This window comes from Nerophis lumbriciformis, linkage group LG09, assembly GCF_033978685.3.
Source record: "Nerophis lumbriciformis linkage group LG09, RoL_Nlum_v2.1, whole genome shotgun sequence".
Taxonomy (NCBI): Eukaryota; Metazoa; Chordata; class Actinopteri; order Syngnathiformes; family Syngnathidae; genus Nerophis; species Nerophis lumbriciformis.
In genome coordinates, this window is record NC_084556.2 from 46,472,739 (window position 1) to 46,489,010 (window position 16,272).

At 42.2% G+C, this 16,272-nt stretch overlaps 1 protein-coding gene across 1 annotated transcript in view; it reads right to left on the reverse strand.

Moving 5' to 3' along the window:
* Positions 1 to 10,876, reverse strand: part of LOC133607980 (protein EURL homolog) — a 40,142-nt gene extending 29,266 nt beyond the window's left edge. The window contains exons 1-2 of the mRNA XM_061963072.2: positions 10,720 to 10,876; positions 2,037 to 2,182 (exon numbers count right to left, since the gene is read on the reverse strand). Coding sequence (XP_061819056.1) covers positions 2,037 to 2,163 — 127 coding nt within the window. The 5' untranslated portion in view covers positions 2,164 to 2,182; positions 10,720 to 10,876. The remainder of the gene's footprint in view (positions 1 to 2,036; positions 2,183 to 10,719) is intronic.
* Between the last annotated feature and the right edge of the window lie 5,396 nt (positions 10,877 to 16,272).

The following is a 16,272-nucleotide window of genomic DNA, read 5'->3' on the forward strand; positions in this document are numbered from 1 at the left end:
CAAGGAAATAAAGACCGCCGGCTTCATTCGGACGCGAACAAAAACAAGTGAGATGGAAGAGAAGCAGGTATATTCAAGGCAAAGAAGCAAAATAACACAAACCTTTTCACGCTGCATTTGTGCAGTCCAAACTAATTAACAATAACTGTAATCCACACAACTGGCAAGCTTGTACACAACAATAGCAACCCTTATCTGAAGCGGTATCAGGGCACAAACAGTCTTTTCCTTCTGACTTAAAATCCCATCAATCCACTGAGCTTATTCAATGAACTTCCAGACATTCAAAAAATTTATTTCCATTCTCTGTCTGAAAATTCCTTTGAAACAACTCTCTCCCACCAGTCTTTCTTTGCTTCAAACCTGCATTTAATTCAGTAACTCCGAGACCTTGTTAGTAGCATGTTGTATGTTGTAGTATGTTGGTAGACCTTGTTGGTGTCATGTTAGTAGCGCAATCATCTTATTGATGCGAGATGCTGATTAATATCAAGATAACCTTTAGAGCTGTAATATTTGTAATCTGTGGCAATATTACAGCGGACATTAGGTACAACAAGAACTAGGCTGTTGACTTGTAAGGATCCGCAAAGATGCCTTGTTTTGCTGTGACATCATAAGTCAACCTGAAAAGTAATACATTAATCCTAGCTAAAAGGAAATAAGCACACACAGTGTACAGTAGGCACACGGTGTATAACCAATAGTCGCATTAGAGAGTGTGCATGAACACTGAGACTTCACGTGTAGGTATGAAAATACAAAAAAACAAACAATGAACAATGAGAAATCAGACTAATTTAGTGCGTGGAAACGTAGTCACTCCCAAAAAGATTTGGTATCGAAGAAAAGTTCTATTGGTACCGGAACAAGTTTTGGCAACAAATATATACAAACATTGAAAAAATACTAATACAATTGTTGGTGGATATTTTTGTGTGTGTTTTAAATTCCTATTTTTGTACACTGTTATTGTTTTTGTGTGTTTCACAGGTTTTCATTTTCAACTTGTCCTTTTTCCCATTTGCTTGTCATTTTTACAGTTTCAAATTAATTGCAGCGATTTGACGTGGCGGGGTAGGTGCCTGTGGGCGGAGCCTTCAATAAGTTTTACCTAGAAGCAGTTTTACTAGACCTGGGCTTGCAGGTAAAACACCATAGAAGAAGACACGAGGATGGAGGGTGTCTAGATCAAGTTCAAGTTATAGGATATCTGTAGCTGTGTCTCAATTTGTCAGCCACATCCTCACAAGGACCCAGCCCATGCAGTTGAGGAAGCGTGGGTCCTGGAGTCCTCCAGCAACTGGTTCGAGCAATGTGAATTGAGACCGTCAAGCTTTCGCAACACTTCCTGGTTGTTTAACATGTTCACATCCTCCACTTGTGATATTGCGGTCCACTAAGTGGAGAAAATGGGAGAAAGGATTGTAGATTAACTACGATCAAAGTATTGGACAGGACGTCGAAAATGTGTAATAAAGTTGTACTTTATATAAGAAAAAAATGGCATACAAAACGGTACAAAACGATCACTATATCTTGTTATCTGTCATTCATTCATCACCCGTGAGCTCGTAATCCTCAATCTCAACAACCACAATGCACCTGCTCCCGGTCTTTTCTAACATCCGGTTTTGCCGCAATGCATTGTGGAACATGCAGTCTTTTAGTTAAACCTTTGTTAGGCTATTGAGTAGAAACAACTCAATTCAGTGTCAGTGTTTCTCAAATAATCAATATCAAATACATGTATAAATCAAATCAATTCCCTTTTAACTCTTTTTAGCTGTAAATAATAATAGATCAATTTATCAGCAATAAATCAAATGATCATCACACATGAACTATATAACGCAAAAGTTACAACAAGGATAGCCCAAACAAAATATGAAATTACGAGGCAAAAGTTTTAGCTTTTAGCTTTAAAATAACCCAAAGTCATGCCTTAACTCCAAATAGTTTTAACGACAGCTTTACATTTCCATTGGTAATATATTTTTAGAATGCTAAGGGTTCATGTAAAATTCTGCTCCTACCTTCAATGCTGAGTTCGAAGCAGACATGGCAGAAAGATAAGGTCCCTGTATCTGTCTCGAGCTTGCAGACACTGCAGATATTGTCATCGTTGAGATCAATGTTCACAAACTGTTCTTCTTCATCCATGGTGCTTCCAGGAACACAACTGTGAAATGGAGAAACTGGCTCAATACCAGAAACTTGCAGGGCATTTTTTGTTTACATTGAAGCATTAAAAAAATCAGACGAAAAAACATTGATTTGCGGTGAACAAAACAGAAGAACAGCTTCAACAAAGATCGCCAAGTTAAAAATGTGTTATGTGAATATCTAAGTGGATAAGATGCAGTGCAAATGACAAATATTTGAGATACGAGCTGTCTTTTGGCTATTTGTCATGCTTTAAGATCTGACCAAAACTGCCGGTCTTACTAGCTGGCATTAGCTTGAAGCTAGAGATGGACTAACCTCGTTTTTCCAAGCATAGGAAGGAAGAAAGTGAGTGTGAAGGACAGTGCTGAGAAGAAATGGATGATATTCATTGAATTAAAGAAAGAAGTAATCAAAAACATGACATAAGCAGTTGGAGCGCAGCACTGCTCGTCTGCACCATACTGAAGCAGAAGGAGTCGATAACGCCAGCCGAGATCATTCAAATAATATCTAAATAGCGGACATTTATCCATGAAAATATGGAAAAGCAGCTGACAGTATGTTTGAAGGAGAAGTAGCTGGAAAGAGACACCTTAGAAGTCCACTCTCCAATGTAAATGCTGTACATTACTTCATAAAACTACTGTGGTTGTTTGTACTACTTTATTAGGGACCGAGTCCCTTTGGGACAGAGGACCCTATTGTATTTCTAGCGTTTTATTATTATACCGCCGCCTCTTTGAGCTATAATTTGACCCCCTTAACAGGCTTCAAAACTCACCAAATTGGACACACACATCAGAACTGGCGAAAATTGCGATCTAATCAAAAAAACAAACCCCAAAACTCAAAATTGCGCTCTCGCGCCCCCTAGGAAGAAAACACAGACAAAACTGCCTGTAACTCCCAGTAAGAATGTCGTAGAGACATGAAACAAAGACCTCTATGTAGGTCTCACTTAGACCTATATTTCATACATTGACAACCCTCAGCAAAAATCAACAGGAAGTTTGCAATTCCCACTCCAAAACAAAAGTTGTGTAAAAACAGTCACCTTTTTTCAAACATTATCTCCTCTGAGCGCGTTTGTCGTGTCGGCTTCAAATTAGCACAGGAGAGAGATTGAACCCTTCTGATTAAAAGTTGATGAAAGAGTTTTAATTACTGCTTCGGTTTGGATTTTATGAGCCCTCAAAGTCGGTCCCGTCCATCGCTGCTTGCAGCTTTAATTTTAGATTGTTTTTCATACAATATATTTCATGTAAAAGCTTGTTTAAATTGATTTTAATTAATTTCAATAGGCAAGGCTAAAATGAGATGCAAGTGTTTTAAGGTACACACTACTACTACTGCTACTACACAAGAAGCCGAATAATTAATCAATGAGTGTTAAGGTTGCTCACTTCCAGAATAACACTGCTCCTAGAGTTTTTGTAAAGAATTGCAAGTCACACGCTCACAAGCGAGACCAGAATCAAGATGGCGTCAGAAGGGTGGACGTATAGTGACTACACTGTAGCATGATGATTCCCGTTTAGATACAAAATTATCTCTCAGTTTTTTAAAGGAAAACTGCACTTATTGGGGGGAATTTTGCCCATCATCAACAATACTTATGTATGACAAGAACACACGTCTTTCCCTTTGATGTGCGTTGTAAATAGTTAAAAACTGCTAGTAAGAGCCAGTTAACAATGCGGGAAATTGGGATTAACCTATTCCGCCGATAAAACGTTCTACAAATCATTCAACCACCAGCAACGCTTTATTTATATGATGTGACCTGCATTTTAACCAAGCATCGGCGAGATTATTATTGTTGGAGCTCACACACGCATAGTGGCACATCACCTTGCTCACACTGCTTCTCCAACTAGTCACGAGTAGCTAGCTAATGGCTATTAGCTAGCTTGAGCTGCTAATAATGTTGGTTGCAACCCGCCATAAAATAAAGAAGAAAGAGTTTAAGATGCTTCTGCTGCTGCTTTTAATTCGTTTGAGTTAGTCAAATGAAATGCACAGTAATAAATCATATCTGCGGTCCCCTCCAATGTTTCTCATTGTATCTCATTGGGTTGAGTTTTATTATTGCCCTTATGTGGGATCTGAGCCAAGGATGTCGTTGTGGCTTGTGCAGCCCTTTGAGACACTTGTGATTAAGGGCTATATAAATACACTTTGATTGATTGATACGTTATTTGAAACATTGATAACATGGTAACGCTCCAAGGTTCTCACCAAGTCTGACATTTGTAGTAGCAAACACAGAAAGTGCTGTCTATGTTGTTGTTGTTGTTGATGGAAGAAGCGTTTGTTGCTATGCGCTCTGTGAAATCAAAGCGGCCAGGAAAGAAGTTACGGTAATACTTAAAATGACCAAAATACTGTACTGTATTACACAGTATGTAATGTGCCTGTTACTGCATTACATGCTTACAGCATGCAGGGTTTCCCCTGGATTGCCACTATATACAGTATGTGGCGGTGGAGGCATGGCAAGGGGCGTGGTCAATATGACATAATCCTATATATGATGTCATAATATTTTTTGATTTGCAATGATGCATAGATTTTCTTTAAAAAGGCTAAACACATGTTTTATAAAGTTAAAGTTAAAGTACCAATGATTGTCACACACACACACTAGGTGTGGCGAGATTATTCTCTGCATTTGACCCATCACCCTTGATCACCCCCTGGGAGGTGAGGGGAGCAGTGGGCAGCAGAGGTGGCCGCGCCCGGGAATCATTTTTGGTGATTTAACCCCCAATTCCAACCCTTGATGCTGAGTGCCAAGCAGGGAGGTAATGGGTCCCATTTTTATAGTCTTTATACTGTATAAACAAAAACAGATATATGTTATAAAAGTTTTCATAGTTTATTAGAATCACAATCAGCTATATTGGCCAAGTATGTTTAACACACAAAAATTTGACTTGGTAGACGGTGCTCTTTGTTCAATGCAATTTCAGTTGTTTCTGCTTATCGTAAAAGGTAACACAGGTTACACCTATATTCTGCCCTTCCTGAACGTTGCAATTTAGTTTGCCAAATATGTAAACAGTTTTTTAATTAGACTTAATTAAACTGAAAAAAGCAATACAATGATGCAGGATTAAGGTTGGCTCTAATGCTGCCAGCTTAAAGCAAACATACATTGGACTACTAGCTCACAGACAAGCCAGGGTTTCCCCTACATTGCCAAGATACCTGTGGTGGTGGGGGCGTAGTTAGGTGCATTGTCACCATGACATCATTGCATAATTTGCATAATCTGCTATGATAACTTGTATTTCTTTAAAAAGGTTCAAACAATTTATTGATCATTTAAAAACAAATCTGTTATTACCAAGTAGTATTAATATATATTTGTATATCGTAAAGCCATATTTTCAATTGTTGCTGCTTATTGTACAATGTACTTAAATAATTTTTCAAGTGTCCAGAGACTTTTGATAACATTTTTATTAAAATCAACGAGCAACAAATCTTTTAGAGACTCTACTTCTGTCCCTCGATGTTCCTGACAAAAGACGAGCTACAGCAAGCATGACTCACACTTACTTTGCGCTGCTGCTCCAGTTGGATTTTCTCTTCTTAAAAGCCGCCACTGTCCTCTTAATATTTCTTAATACATTTTGTAGCTCGCTGTCCGCGGGTATATCTGGGATATATTAAAGTTGAGTCAACATCGCAGACATGCTGACAACGCTCCAGACAATGGCGTGTGTCTTGCTTACATCCGGTTTTAGCAGTGCTGTTTTTCGGTGTATAACTTGTCAATGGTTCGCAAATAATAGGCTACATATATCCATTCATATTGTAACGACCTGCTTGTGGTAATGTTTTATATTTTTGTGTGGTTTTGATTTGATGTTAATTCTTCCCATGATCCCAAACACACCATCCGTGCCTTAAAGTGTATTGGCGGAAAATAAGGAAGTGTTGTTGTGTGTCACAGAGACAAAAGTCTTTGAACGAGGGGTAAAAACCTGTTGCAATTGTGCCATTTGTTACCATAAGATTGGCAATAAAAGTTAAAAATAGTGTCAGACTTTTTGCGACTTCTTCTGGGGGCTACAATACATTATAATACTTTATATTGTTTTCACATAAAAAAACAACAACCGTATTTTCAAGGTGTTACATTACAGTTACATTAAGGGGTCACCCTTCAAGCATGTGACCTCAGGGAACATGCTTTTTTGCCATACCAGAATATGATGCATTGTAAGTAGCACTTGGTTTCACTGTAACCACAGTGGGAGACGAGGGAAGACCGATGTGTTGTTTTCTTTAATGTTAATAAGCTTACAATGTTATGCAGAGGTATAATTATAACAATTTTACAGACAAATTATACTGTTTATAGTCACAATGGAGAGTGGGGCGCAAAATATTTTCTTTTTCCTCTGGGGGAGCGCAAAATAAAATATTTGAGAATACTGAATTAAATATATCATATTTTTGGAATTTGGGAGGGAACTGGAGTACCTGGAGAGAACCAACGCACGCACGGGGAGAACATGCAAACTCCACACAGAGAGGTCCAAACGGAGGTCACGGCATAAAGTTAGATGTCATTGTTGGTCAAAATAATTAGGGTAGTTTACACAGGATGAAAAAAAAATTGCAATACTTAACTTACAAAAACTCTGTTTAGGTTGATTGGCAACAATAAAATTAGCCCTAGTGTGTGAATGTGAGTGTGAATGTTGTCTGTGTTGGCCCTGTGATGAGGTGGCGACTTGTCCAGAGTGTACACCGCCTTCTGCCCGTGTGAAGCTGAGATAGGCTCCAGCACCCCCCGCGACCCCGTAAGGGACAAGCGGTAAAAAATGGATGGATGGATGTTTAGGTGCGCAACAAGCTGTAGCGCTCCTGACAGGCAATTTAAATGCACATTTTTTGTTTTTTTCCATATAAAGCACAGAGGAAAATTGTTATGGTAATTGAGATGTTTTTCAAACGTATTGTGGCCAATACTATGTAAATAATAGACTATATACAGAATATACATTCATATAATATATTACTTAAATCTGTTTTCAAGTTTTTAAAAAATAGGCCACGATCAATTACATGAAGGGGAAACCCTGGCATGTACATAAAAGGTTTTTTGGAGTGCTTTGTAAATCGAATCCCCATTAGCTGCATTGTTAGCCGCCTCTTACTAGTGTGCCGTGAGATACAGTCTGGTGTGCCGTCTGAGATTATGCAATTTCACCTAATTGGGTTAAAAATATTTTTTGCAAACCAGTAATTATAATCCGCAAATATTGTGCCGTTGTTAAATGTCGGTGCTGTCTACAGCGCAGCAGAGTAACCATGTTATACTCTTCCATATCAGTAGGTGGCAGCAGCAGGCTACAATTGCTTTGTAGATGTCGGGAACATGGTTTGTTGTCGTGGTCACAATATGCAGACGACAGCGGGAGCCAGTGTGAAGGTAAAAAGGTATCTAATGCTTAAACCAAAAGTAAACAAAGGGGAATGCCACTGAGAAAATGCATTTAAGCTTAGGGAAGGATATGCAAAACGAAACTAGAACTGAACTGGCTGCAAAGTAAATAAAAACAGAATGCTGGACGACAGCAAAAACTTACAGCGTGTGGAGCTGAGACGGCGTCCACAAAGTACATCCGTACATGACATGACAATCAACAAAGGATAGCAACAACTTAAATAGTCTTGATTTCTGAAACAAAGCAGGTGCGAGGAATAGCGCTTAAAGGAAGACATGAAACTGCTACAGGAAAAGCCACCAAAATAGGAGCGCAAGACAAAAACTAAAACACCACACACACAAAAAACTCCAAATAAGTCACGGCGTGATGTGACAGGTGGTGACAGTACACCTACTTTGAGACAAGAGCTATAGTGATACATGCTTGGTTATGGTTTAAATTAGAGATGCGCGGTTTGCGGACACAACCGCGGAGTCCGCGGATTATCCGCGGATCGAGCGGATGAAATTAAAAAAACTAAGATTTTATCCGCTCGCGGGTCGGGTCGGGCGGATCAATTTTTTTTTTTTTTTTTTTTTTTTTGCGGGTGGCAGTTAAACCAATTGGGAAATATATATACATAGTTAAATGTTGTTACCCACATACGAAAAACGAGCAGGCACCTGCTGCATATGCCACAACAGAAGAAAAAAAAAGAAGAGATGGACACTTTTACGGAGCGAAGAAGGGACGCCTCGCCGGGGTCCGGGACCCGAGGCCCCTTCCCCCGAGAGGGCCCCACCGGGAGCCGTAGCTGAGGCGATCCGCGAGAAGGGCCCGACGCACGTCCAGGGTCACTACCGCGCCCACCGCACCGACACCCCGCCTCGTCCGCTTTCGCCGCGGCCGGCGTCACGCGCAGCAGGTAAGCAGCTTACCTGCCCGCCACCCCCGTGGCCGGGGGCTCGTAACATGGGTCACTCCGCGCGCTCCGCCCGCGCAGCTTACCTGCTTGCCACCCCTGTTGCCGGGGGCGCGTAACAGGGGTCACTCCGCGCGTAGTGCGCTCATGAAAGGGGTGGGGCTCACCCTGGTTGATATAGAGAGCAGGACGGTGGCCATGGAAGTTGGAACCCGCTAAGGAGTGTGTAACAACCCACCTGCCGAATCAACTAGCCCTGAAAATGGATGGCGCTGGAGCGTGGGCCCATATACCTGGCCGTCGCCGGCAGCGAGACGCGCTTGGAGGTGCGCTCAGCGCGGCTCCCATATGATTGCGCACTGGTGTGCGTCTGGGTCGTGACAGCGTGGCACGCGAATGTCTGTGCATTGGATCAGTCTCCTTTCTTTAACAGGCAAAAGCTTTATAACCTCACCATACCTGCCAACTTTTAAATCAGAAAAACCTAGTAGCCAGGGTCCAAGGGCCGCAGTCCCCGGTAGGTCCAGGACAAAGTCCTGGTGGAGGGTTCAGGGCTTCGCCCCCCGACGCAAAATGACTATTAGCATTCAGACAGGTTAAAATGTTGCTAAAACCATCACTTTTCTATCAGTCACAGTGACTTTTCAAAACAAAAATATTACAGCAAAAATCATATGGGTTGATTGACATGTTTATTCTGTAAGCTAACTTCAATAGTTTGAAATTATTTTGACAGTTAATGCCAGTTATCCTGTCAACCTTTCACAAGACTTCAATTTGTTAATTGAAAGTATAAATAGTATAAACACTTTTTACAGTATGTCGTGCTGTGAAATACAGCCGACAGGATTGCGCATGCATGGTGCAGGAGAACAAAGGACTTCTTTCATTTAAGGTTTGTGATAAACCATCAAACTCATTCGTTAAAAGGACTCTATAGTAATATAAAGCGAATTTTTCTGGACATTATCATGCAAGAAAAGTTTATTTTTGGGATCGCGATCACCGCGTAATGATTTTTAAAGGTTGCATTACATTATTAACTGTCCCATGTGATCAGCCAGTGCGATTGGAAGTCCATGCTCAATTATTGCCTCCGTAAATAAAACTTCGGCATTTATCACATCCAAAGAATCTGTTTGGGCGACGAAAAACGTTGAAAGTTTTCCACTTGTATCGCTAGCAACGGCATTAGACTTGTGTTTTTTTGTCCCAACGTGGTCTTTTACATCGCTAATTCCTCCGTGTCCGATCGAAAAATCTTGTCTGCACAAGGTGCAATTCGCGTAGTTTTCACCCTTTTTTTGAATTTTTTTATTAATATTAGATATATAACAACGGGCGGATGGTGGGCGGATGCAGTTCTGATCAAACGTTACATCGGGTGGATGGCGGATGGTTGACGACTTTCTGACGCGGTTGCGGATGAAATAATTGCCTATCCGCGCATCTCTAGTTTAAATACATATACAACAATTGCAAGAACGACTTTTTAATGTCAATATCGGCTGCTGAGTTTCATTTTTTTAATGTTTTCTGCTGGTGGTGTGCCTACGGATTTTTTCAATGGAAAAAAATGTGACTCGGCTCAAATAAGGTTGAAAAACACTGATTTAGAACACACAGAAAAGGGAAATACGTGTTCTTGTCTCACATAAAGATTGTAGGTGATAGGCAAAAAAAGTGCAGTTCCTCTTTAAAATCGCTTTATAGGCCAAATTCATTAATCCCCCTACCTGGATTATTTATTAATTAGGACGCAAACAAATACATGTGTTCTTGTCTCACATAAAAGTGCCAAATTACCATTAAAAAAGTGCAGTTTTCCTCTAAGGCAACAATGGAGTTGACTTAACGCCATGTTCTCTCAAACATTAGCTCCAGAAAAATTATTAAAATGATAAGTAATGACATTAACACAGAAAGGAAAATAGAGCTCCAAGTAAGTAACGCTACGCGCTTGGATGAGCATTAACTGTCGGTTAACCCGATTAACGTCGAGTCGTGTCCCTTGTTAACTGTACAAATGTTAGTTGTTTATCAATAACACGACTTGTGTGTTTGGGCGAAACAATTGGAAGACTAACAATAAGTTAAGCTAACAACTAGCATCCATGAGCGCTGCTTCGTGACCGTTATTCGCCAACAAAACATGTCTTACACAGCGAGTAGACAACTCACCTTTATCTTTTAAAAATATATATACTTTCTTACGGCTCGTCGTTGTTTTTTGAGCCGACCTCCGTTGTCTTTCACTTGAGTGGGCGGTCGAGAATCAGGTAAGCAAACCCACGTCACTGCGAATCCACAAAAACACCGAAAAGAAACCACTAATACATCACGGGGGTTGCCAGGTGGGAAATGACAAATTATCGTACCGGAAGCTTAAATTCCGAGCAAAAATGTAAAGTTCCTCAAGACCAAAATAAAAATACAACAGACTGTAAATAGTGCACCTTATTATGCAGCTTTACCTTTGAATAAACTAAAACTGTTGGTGGAAAAATTGCTATCGACAGAACAGCGCTTCCTCCTTGTTATAGAGAGAAACATAAAAATACGCAGCATCAGGCGCAGTAAAGATGTATCCTGCTTATGTTTGCTGTAAAAAAAAAAATTAAAAGTTATAAATGACCTCACATTAAAATATTTGTGGAATTATCAATTATATAGGGCGTAAAAGTAACATCAATATCAAATACGATATCAGGAAACGCCTGGCAACGCGCTCCCTCTCTATTTCTCTTTCTGTGGAATGTTCCATTTGTTTCCTTAAGGGGTGCGAGAACCACGCATAGTTTCTTCCTCGAACGTAAAAAACACGACTAATATTATAAACAACAACGACAATTATATTGCGTCTTGAATGTCAGTGCACTTACCCTCACGTATCGCAATTTTTCTACAACTGACACAAATATGCCCTATTAATGCGTCATCATATCCTGAGCGTGAGGAAACTCGGTATTTGACGGCCAAAAGTAATATACACATTAGCAATATTCCCGTTGTGGTATTATAATGTTTATTATACATTTATTAGGAGTGTTGAGTTATGTGCTCGTATTGGCACTGGTTTTGTTTTTAGTCGGTGTTTTGCTACGTACACCATGCTTTTATTGTGGAAAATACTTCCTGGCCACGTTATATTGTTATTTTACTTGAGTGAAATTGCCTAAACGAATGAAAAATTACATTAACATCAACAGAACCCAACATTATAGGTACATTATACCTTTTGTTTGACTTATTTAAAAAACAACTTTTTATACAAGTCATTGTCATTTTCTATGTGCATTAGTATGTATGTATATATATATATATATATATATATATATATATATATATATATATATATATATATATATATACAAGTCATTGTCATTTCATATGTGCATATGTATGTATGTATGTATATATATATATATATATATATATATATATATATATATATATATATATATATATATATATATATATATATATAGGTAAAAGCCAGTAAATTAGAATATTTTGAAAAACTTGATTTATTTCAGTAATTGCATTCAAAAGGTGTAACTTGTACATTATATTTATTCATTGCACACAGACTGATGCATTCAAATGTTTATTTCATTTAATTTTGATGATTTGAAGTGGCAACAAATGAAAATCCAAAATTCCGTGTGTCACAAAATTAGAATATTACTTAAGGCTAATACAAAAAAGGGATTTTTAGAAATGTTGGCCAACTGAAAAGTATGAAAATGAAAAATATGAGCATGTACAATACTCAATACTTGGTTGGAGCTCCTTTTGCCTCAATTACTGCGTTAATGCGGCGTGGCATGGAGTCGATGAGTTTCTGGCACTGCTCAGGTGTTATGAGAGCCCAGGTTGCTCTGATAGTGGCCTTCAACTCTTCTGCGTTTTTGGGTCTGGCATTCTGCATCTTCCTTTTCACAATACCCCACAGATTTTCTATGGGGCTAAGGTCAGGGGAGTTGGCGGGCCAATTTAGAACAGAAATACCATGGTCCGTAAACCAGGCACGGGTAGATTTTGCGCTGTGTGCAGGTGCCAAGTCCTCTTGGAACTTGAAATCTCCATCTCCATAGAGCAGGTCAGCAGCAGGAAGCATGAAGTGCTCTAAAACTTGCTGGTAGACGGCTGCGTTGACCCTGGATCTCAGGAAACAGAGTGGACCGACACCAGCAGATGACATGGCACCCCAAACCATCACTGATGGTGGAAACTTTACACTAGACTTCAGGCAACATGGATCCTGTGCCTCTCCTGTCTTCCTCCAGACTCTGGGACCTCGATTTCCAAAGGAAATGCAAAATTTGCATGATTGGGTGATGGTTTGGGGTGCCATGTCATCTGCTGGTGTCGGTCCACTCTGTTTCCTGAGATCCAGGGTCAACGCAGCCGTCTACCAGCAAGTTTTAGAGCACTTCATGCTTCCTGCTGCTGACCTGCTCTATGGAGATGGAGATTTCAAGTTCCAACAGGACTTGGCGCCTGCACACAGCGCAAAATCTACCCGTGCCTGGTTTACGGACCATGGTATTTCTGTTCTAAATTGGCCCGCCAACTCCCCTGACCTTAGCCCCATAGAAAATCTGTGGGGTATTGTGAAAAGGAAGATGCAGAATGCCAGACCCAAAAACGCAGAAGAGTTGAAGGCCACTATCAGAGCAACCTGGGCTCTCATAACACCTGAGCAGTGCCAGAAACTCATCGACTCCATGCCACGCCGCATTAACGCAGTAATTGAGGCAAAAGGAGCTCCAACCAAGTATTGAGTATTGCACATGCTCATATTTTTCATTTTCATACTTTTCAGTTGGCCAACATTTCTAAAAATCCTTTTTTTGTATTAGCCTTAAGTAATATTCTAATTTTGTGACACACGGAATTTTGGATTTTCATTTGTTGCCACTTCAAATCATCAAAATTAAATGAAATAAACATTTGAATGCATCAGTCTGTGTGCAATGAATAAATATAATGTACAAGTTACACCTTTTGAATGCAATTACTGAAATAAATCAAGTTTTTCAAAATATTCTAATTTACTGGCTTTTACCTGTATATATATATATATATATATATATATATACATATATACATATGCACATAGAAAATGACAATGACTTGTATAAAAAGTTGTTTTTTAAATAAGTCAAACAAGAGATATAATGTACCTATAATGTTGGGTTCTGTTGATGTTAATTTAATTTTTCATTCGTTTAGGCAATTTCACTCAAGTAAAATAACAATATAACGTGGCCAGGAAGTATTTTCCACAATAAAAGCATGGTGTACGTAGCAAAACACAGTCCGACTAAAAACAAAACCTGTTACGATCCGCTGCCCGGATCATAGTTTGTTTATGTTTGTGTCACGTGTTTTCAGCACCTTGAGTTTAGTTTGTTTCTGTTGCCATGACGGCAGATTGTACGCACCTGCCTCTGGTTAGTGTTCGGGACGCGCACCTGTTGCCCGGGCACTAATCAGAGGGCTATTTAGTCTTTGCTCTGGCCTCACTCGGTCTGGCTTCCTAGTTTGTTCCCATACAACTGTTAACGACGACTTAGATTTCATGCTATGCTATTTTTTCCTGCTAGCTCCCACGCTAGTCCTTTTGTTTTGCCTTTTGTGCTACGTGCATGTCTTTTTGTTATTCACCATATGATTTATATTTAAAATAAATCATTTTCCTACCTGCAAGCTGTGTCCGAAGCCGTCTGCATCCTTTGGAGAACCACATCCGCATCACTATGCGACCACGTCGTTTCAGTAGGAAGCCAGCAGAAGACAATTCTCCCGCACCGGCTAACGAGGAGTGGGACGAAGGTACGCTCATGGTGTTGCGAGCGATGGAAGCCGAGACGCTTCGCTATTCGACGGAGGAGAGGTCGAATCTCATGTGGGGAGCTGGAGGCTCTCTTATCCCCATCGACTCCCTCTGGTCGGAAGACATCGCCGCTACACCGCAGTACCGTGCGCGCCGTCAAAGACGGAAGCCGGCCAGGAGGTCTTTCCCTCGCCGCCAAGACGCGCCGCTCCTGCAAACTCCTCCCCCGGACCGAAGCAAGCTACATGCAGCTCAAACTTCCCCTCCTCAGATGTTTGGCAACCCAATCGACCACTTTGCCAAACATTTCTCCGATTGGGCTGTCAGTCACATGGACAGCATCAACAATGACGTCATTTCATTTGCGCCCCCCAAAGAGGTAACTCCGCCCACTCCCGATGACGTCATTGAGCAAGAATTTTTTTCCCCATCTTCTGCTTCATTCTGTCAGCCAATACCAAATGACTTTCATTCTAAGATAAGACATTATCAGGACATTTTTATTAAGTGTAAGTCTAGTCAGTCACATTCTGATTTTCAGACTCCACCTCCAGTGACTTTGGTTCCGCCCCCAGTGACTATTGCTCCGCCCACTGCACATATTTTTCCCCCCTGTGCTCCCACCCAATCTCAAGTGAGGAGTGATAATAGTCAATTTGGACAATTTGAAGAAGAGTATACCCCCATCCATACCTCCCCCCACCCACCCTTGAAGACAGTTCCAAACCGCAAAGAGCGCGTCTGGTATCCGCGTCTTGAGGGGGGGGCTAGTACTGGGAACTGTGCTAGTGCGGTGGCACAACTTCGGCGTGCTAAGCCGCAACCTCCTGCACGGCCACCGCCACCAGTTTTTCGGCGTGCTAAGCCGCAACCCCCTGCACGGCCACCGCCACCAGTCTTTCGGCGTGCTAAGCCGCAACCTCCTGCACGGCCACCGCCACCAGTCTTTCGGCGTGCTAAACCGCAACCTCCTGCACGGCCCCCGCCACCAGTCTTTCGGCGTGCTAAGCCGCAACCTCCTGCACGGCCACCGCCACCAGTCCTTTGGCCTGCTAAGCCACAACCGCCAGCTAGGCCACCTCCAGCTGCACCTCGGCTAGCACCTGTTCCTGCACCTCGGCTGACACACCAAGCTTCGTCTCCTGTACCTCCACCACGCCAAGCTCCACCATGCCAAGTTCCTCGGCTGGTTCCCACACCAGCGCCGGCTCCAAGGCTGGTTCCCACACCAGCGCCGGCTCCAAGGCTGGTTCCCACACCAGCGCCGGCTCCAAGGCTGGTTCCCACACCAGCGCCGGCTCAAAGGCTGGTTCCCACACCAGCGCCGGCTCCACGGCTGGTTCCCACACCAGCGCCGGCTCCACGGCTGGTACCCACACCAGCGCCGGCTCCACGGCTGGTACCCACACCAGCGCCGGCTCCACGGCTGGTACCCACACCAGCGCCGGCTCCACGGCTGGTACCCACACCAGCGCCTGCTCCACGGCTGGTACCCACACCAGCGCCGGCTCCACGGCTGGTACCAGAACCTGCACCTGCTCCAGGGCTGGTACCAGAACCTGCACCTGCCTCCACGGCGACGACGTCTCCTCCTGCCTCCACGGCGACGACGTCTCCTCCTGCCTCCACGGCGACGTCGGCTCCTCCTGCCTCCACGGCGACGTCGGCTCCTCCTGTTTCCACGGCGACGTCTGCTCTCTCCTCGTCTTCGTCTCAGCGACCTCGAGTGGTCTGGCTGCGCAAGCGGCGCTCTCGGAGGTTTGTTTATGGACGCCAGTGGCGCAAACAGCAGCGACACCCGAGACGTAGTCGTAGAACTCTCCGGCTGCTGAACTTCTGGCGCCACTCACGCCCACCTTCTCGGCAGCCACGAATGTGGCCTTTCCGTGGTC